At 38.6% G+C, this 3,756-nt stretch overlaps 1 protein-coding gene across 1 annotated transcript in view; it reads left to right on the plus strand.

Annotated features, from left to right (window-relative positions):
- cbx1a (chromobox homolog 1a (HP1 beta homolog Drosophila)) overlaps positions 1–3,756 on the plus strand; it is a 67,996-nt gene that overhangs the window by 58,532 nt on the left and 5,708 nt on the right. Inside the window, exons 2-3 of the mRNA XM_014022151.1 lie at positions 729–977; positions 2,777–2,948. Coding sequence (XP_013877605.1) covers positions 729–977; positions 2,777–2,948 — 421 coding nt within the window. The remainder of the gene's footprint in view (positions 1–728; positions 978–2,776; positions 2,949–3,756) is intronic.

A 3,756-nucleotide genomic window follows, 5' to 3' on the forward strand; every position in this document is an offset into this window, starting at 1 on the left:
GTGTTCAATACTTATTTTACCCGCTGTATGATGTGCTTCTGTTGTTTTTAATTCAGGAGATTATAAACAAAATCCTTCATGTAATGAAAAGACCCTCTTGATTCAAGAGAAAACTCCAGTTTTTAAGAAAATGGTTGCTTATCAATTAATTGTTAGTCAATCTGTAAGATAAATCAACTTCAGATTAATTAATTTATTAATAACTTGCATCCTTAATTTATACAGAACTGAAATTAATTCATATCTACTCATATTTATGTAATTAAGTGTTTTAATGATTTGACAGATTAATCAATTATTAAAACTATCGTTAGTTCCAGCCCCAGCTGAGATCCACTACTTCTCACTCAGTGAAGCTCTTTTCAGATTCAAAATACCTTTGAGGGAATGCCAAGTAAACTGCATCATAGCGCACGTGGGAACGGAGGCAGTGGAGGCAGAGCGTCTGTTGACATAATTCCGTAAATAAAAACAAACAAAGTAAATATTTTTTGGCAATAGATTGAAGGACACACACACACAAACCTGAGCGGAACCAAAGAGTTAGACTTGGCAATAGAGAGGGGGGCTTAAGATTGTTGCTAGTTTTGTTTTACCTTCCAGTAACTGTTACTATAAATCAGCCAAGTTCAATACATGTTGCCAATACACTGATTTACATTATTGTTCTGGTTTTGTAATTTAATGTCACCCTTTCCTGTTTCTTCTTGGGCCCACAACAGGTAACCTGCAAACGTCAAACTGGCGACCATAGCAGCAAAGAAGAGCAAGAAGGCTGAGGAGGAGGAGCAGCCGGCACCAGCAGCTGCAGATGCAGCAACGACCGTAGCAGCGGCTGCAGCAGCACCAGCTGCTCCTGCTGCTGCAGCCGCTGCTGAGGAGGAGGAGGAAGAGGAGTATGTTGTAGAAAAAGTTCTTGACCGTCGGGTGGTGAAAGGCAAAGTAGAGTTCCTGCTAAAGTGGAAGGGGTTCTCCGAGTGAGTACCATTATATGATCTACATGTCTGGTTAGAATTTGGAGAGCTGGGATGATAATGACTTTTGATGCATGTTGGATTTGATCTCGAAACCTAAATGGCTTATTATGACTAGGGCTGCAACAACGAATCGATAAAAATTGATTATTAAAGCGTTGGCAACGAATTTCATTATCGCAGTGTAAGAAAATTCGTATTCAGTAAACTGAAGTCGATATTAAAAACACAATTGTTAAATAAAATGATTTGTAGAAGGAATTATACCATACAACACCAGAATTCTGGATCTGAGTGAGGTTTATTGTCACCCAAGCTGACAGGAAACAAACACTACCGGAAAACCAGGAAGTTCATATATACTGTATATATACACTGCTCAAAAAAGGGAACACTACTGCTCAAAAAAATAAAGAGAACACTTAAACAATGCACGCTAAGTCCAAGTAATGTAACTGAACTTATTTCAATCAAAACATAATAGATTAAATATTAACATTACAAAAAGGAAAACCTAAGAATATAGTGTTGTGCTTTTAACATCAGTACTAACCTCTAATAACTTTAAATTTCTTCAGCAGGGCTTAAAGTTCTCTGTCACCACGACAGAATTCTGTCACTTTGAACGTGGCAGGACGGATTTCCGTCATCTGTAAGGGAGAGGAAAAAAAAAACAACTCTGTTGCGGTGTTGTTAAAGCCGCCCAGTCGCGCCACTACTTTCAACAAATGAAACAAACCCCAGCGCACTTTTATCCAATCAGAGCGGAGCAGAGTCGGGTCAGTAAAGCAGCAGACTCTGCAGGAGCAGTGCAGCGGTCAGTCCTCTGAGTGAGTGAAACCTCCCCTCATTTCACTCGTGGACTTTTGTCTATAAAACTTAACTTTATATTAAATATTTATGCTCAGAGAGCCGTTATCTAACAGATATGTCCAACTTTGTGTGCGTGACCAAGCTGCTCGAGCGAAGGCTGCACGCGACATTCAGTTTGTTCGTCACGCTATCTCCCCTCACCCATGTAATTTACACAGGGCTATCCTACAACATTTCACTAGTAAAGTGTTCTGCCACATGTCCTGTTTTACTATAATAACGTAAGCGCCAAATATAAACCCCTCCATCGCTAGCAAAGATGCACGCGTTCTGCGTGAAGGCCGAGCCGAGCCTAGTGCGCTGCAGCGCGCACAAGGTGCGAGTCAGATTCACTGTTTTGTTTGACCCCATATTTGAGGAGGGGGCTCCTTTCAAAGAAGGGGTGTCTGGACATGCAAAAATGCTTACAACTCAGAAACTATTAAACATAGGAGCTTCAGATTTCTTTTGTTGTTCAGCTCTGATCAGGGGCTATCCATCAGGCCCACCAATCACCTAGTAGCATGACATTTATTTGGAATAAAGACTTCTGAATTCTGGTGCATTTGTGCGTGCGGGGGTCATGATGTTACCACTATGCAGTATCTAGTTTTACATATTTCTTTATATAAAGAAATATGTAAAACTAGATGCCACATAGCGGTAACACAATGACCCCTGCACGCACAAATGCACCAGAAAAAAATATATATATAAACAAACGACTGATTATTAGCATTTATTCTCATTTAAGACTGAAAAATGTCTTAAGCATTGTTAGCGTTTTGTCCACTAGAAAGTCGCGCACAAATCATGTCATCAATAAAAGATGCATTTTAACAATTTGTCATGATGTACATAAAAACTAAAACAGATCTGCTTATTGAAATACTTGGCATATATGCTTAATTTCCTCCTTGTTGTGTTTTGGTCTGCTCTCATATGTCCAGTGAGGACAATACGTGGGAACCAGAGGAGAACTTGGACTGTCCCGACCTTATTGCAGAGTACATGCAGAAACACAAAGAGAAGGAGGAGAAAAAGAGAGAGAGCAAGAGGAAAGCATCCAGCGAGGCTACAGGAGACTTAGAGGAGAGAGCTGGCAAGAAGAGGAAGGAAGAGGTAAGTGAAACAGCTGCACTCTGACTGTGATTTTTAAAATCTCATTAGGGTTGTATCAGGGTTTCCACTGAGCATTAAAAAAAAAAGCATTAAAAGTCGCTAAATGGATTTGGCAAAATTTAAGGCCTTTAAAAAGCATTAAATTTGAATCTCAGTGGCATTAAATAATTTTCTAGAAAATGGGATGAGCAATTTTGGAAACTACTCAGCCAGCCTCGCTCATCGGGGTGATTAATTAGCTTTAAATTAGAGTAACACGCCATCGTATTTTAATAAGCTTCAGGCCGATCGGTGCTCAATGGTTAGATTGTGTGTTGAAGGGGAAACTTGAAAAATTCAGGAACAGAGACAAAATGGATGAATTCAATGATTTTGCATTGTTTAGTTTTAAAAAAGGGCAGAAATGAGTACATGTGAAATAATAAACTGTTGTTGTGCTAAAAGTGTTTTTTCTGATGCACACATACAATTTTTTTCTTTTTGATTTTTTTACCTGGATTACTGAGATGCATCAGGACTGTTTGAGTCACTGTTTTGTTGCTTCTTGAATTAAATGGTAATAACACTAAAAGATTAAAATTTGTAGATGAGATAATACACTCCTGATCAAAATCTTAAGACCAGTTAAAAAAGTGCAAGAATTTGCATTTTGCACTATTGGATCTTAAGAAGGTTCTAAGTAGAGCTTCACAATGTTAAAAGAAGAAATCAGTGCAAGAGACAAGAACTTTTGAGCAGGGAATTTTCTGAAAACTGCATTTGCAGGGAATTTTCTGAAAACTGCATTTACACTCAAACATGATTTTTT

This window comes from Austrofundulus limnaeus, unplaced genomic scaffold, assembly GCF_001266775.1.
Source record: "Austrofundulus limnaeus strain Quisiro unplaced genomic scaffold, Austrofundulus_limnaeus-1.0 Scaffold319, whole genome shotgun sequence".
Taxonomy (NCBI): Eukaryota; Metazoa; Chordata; class Actinopteri; order Cyprinodontiformes; family Rivulidae; genus Austrofundulus; species Austrofundulus limnaeus.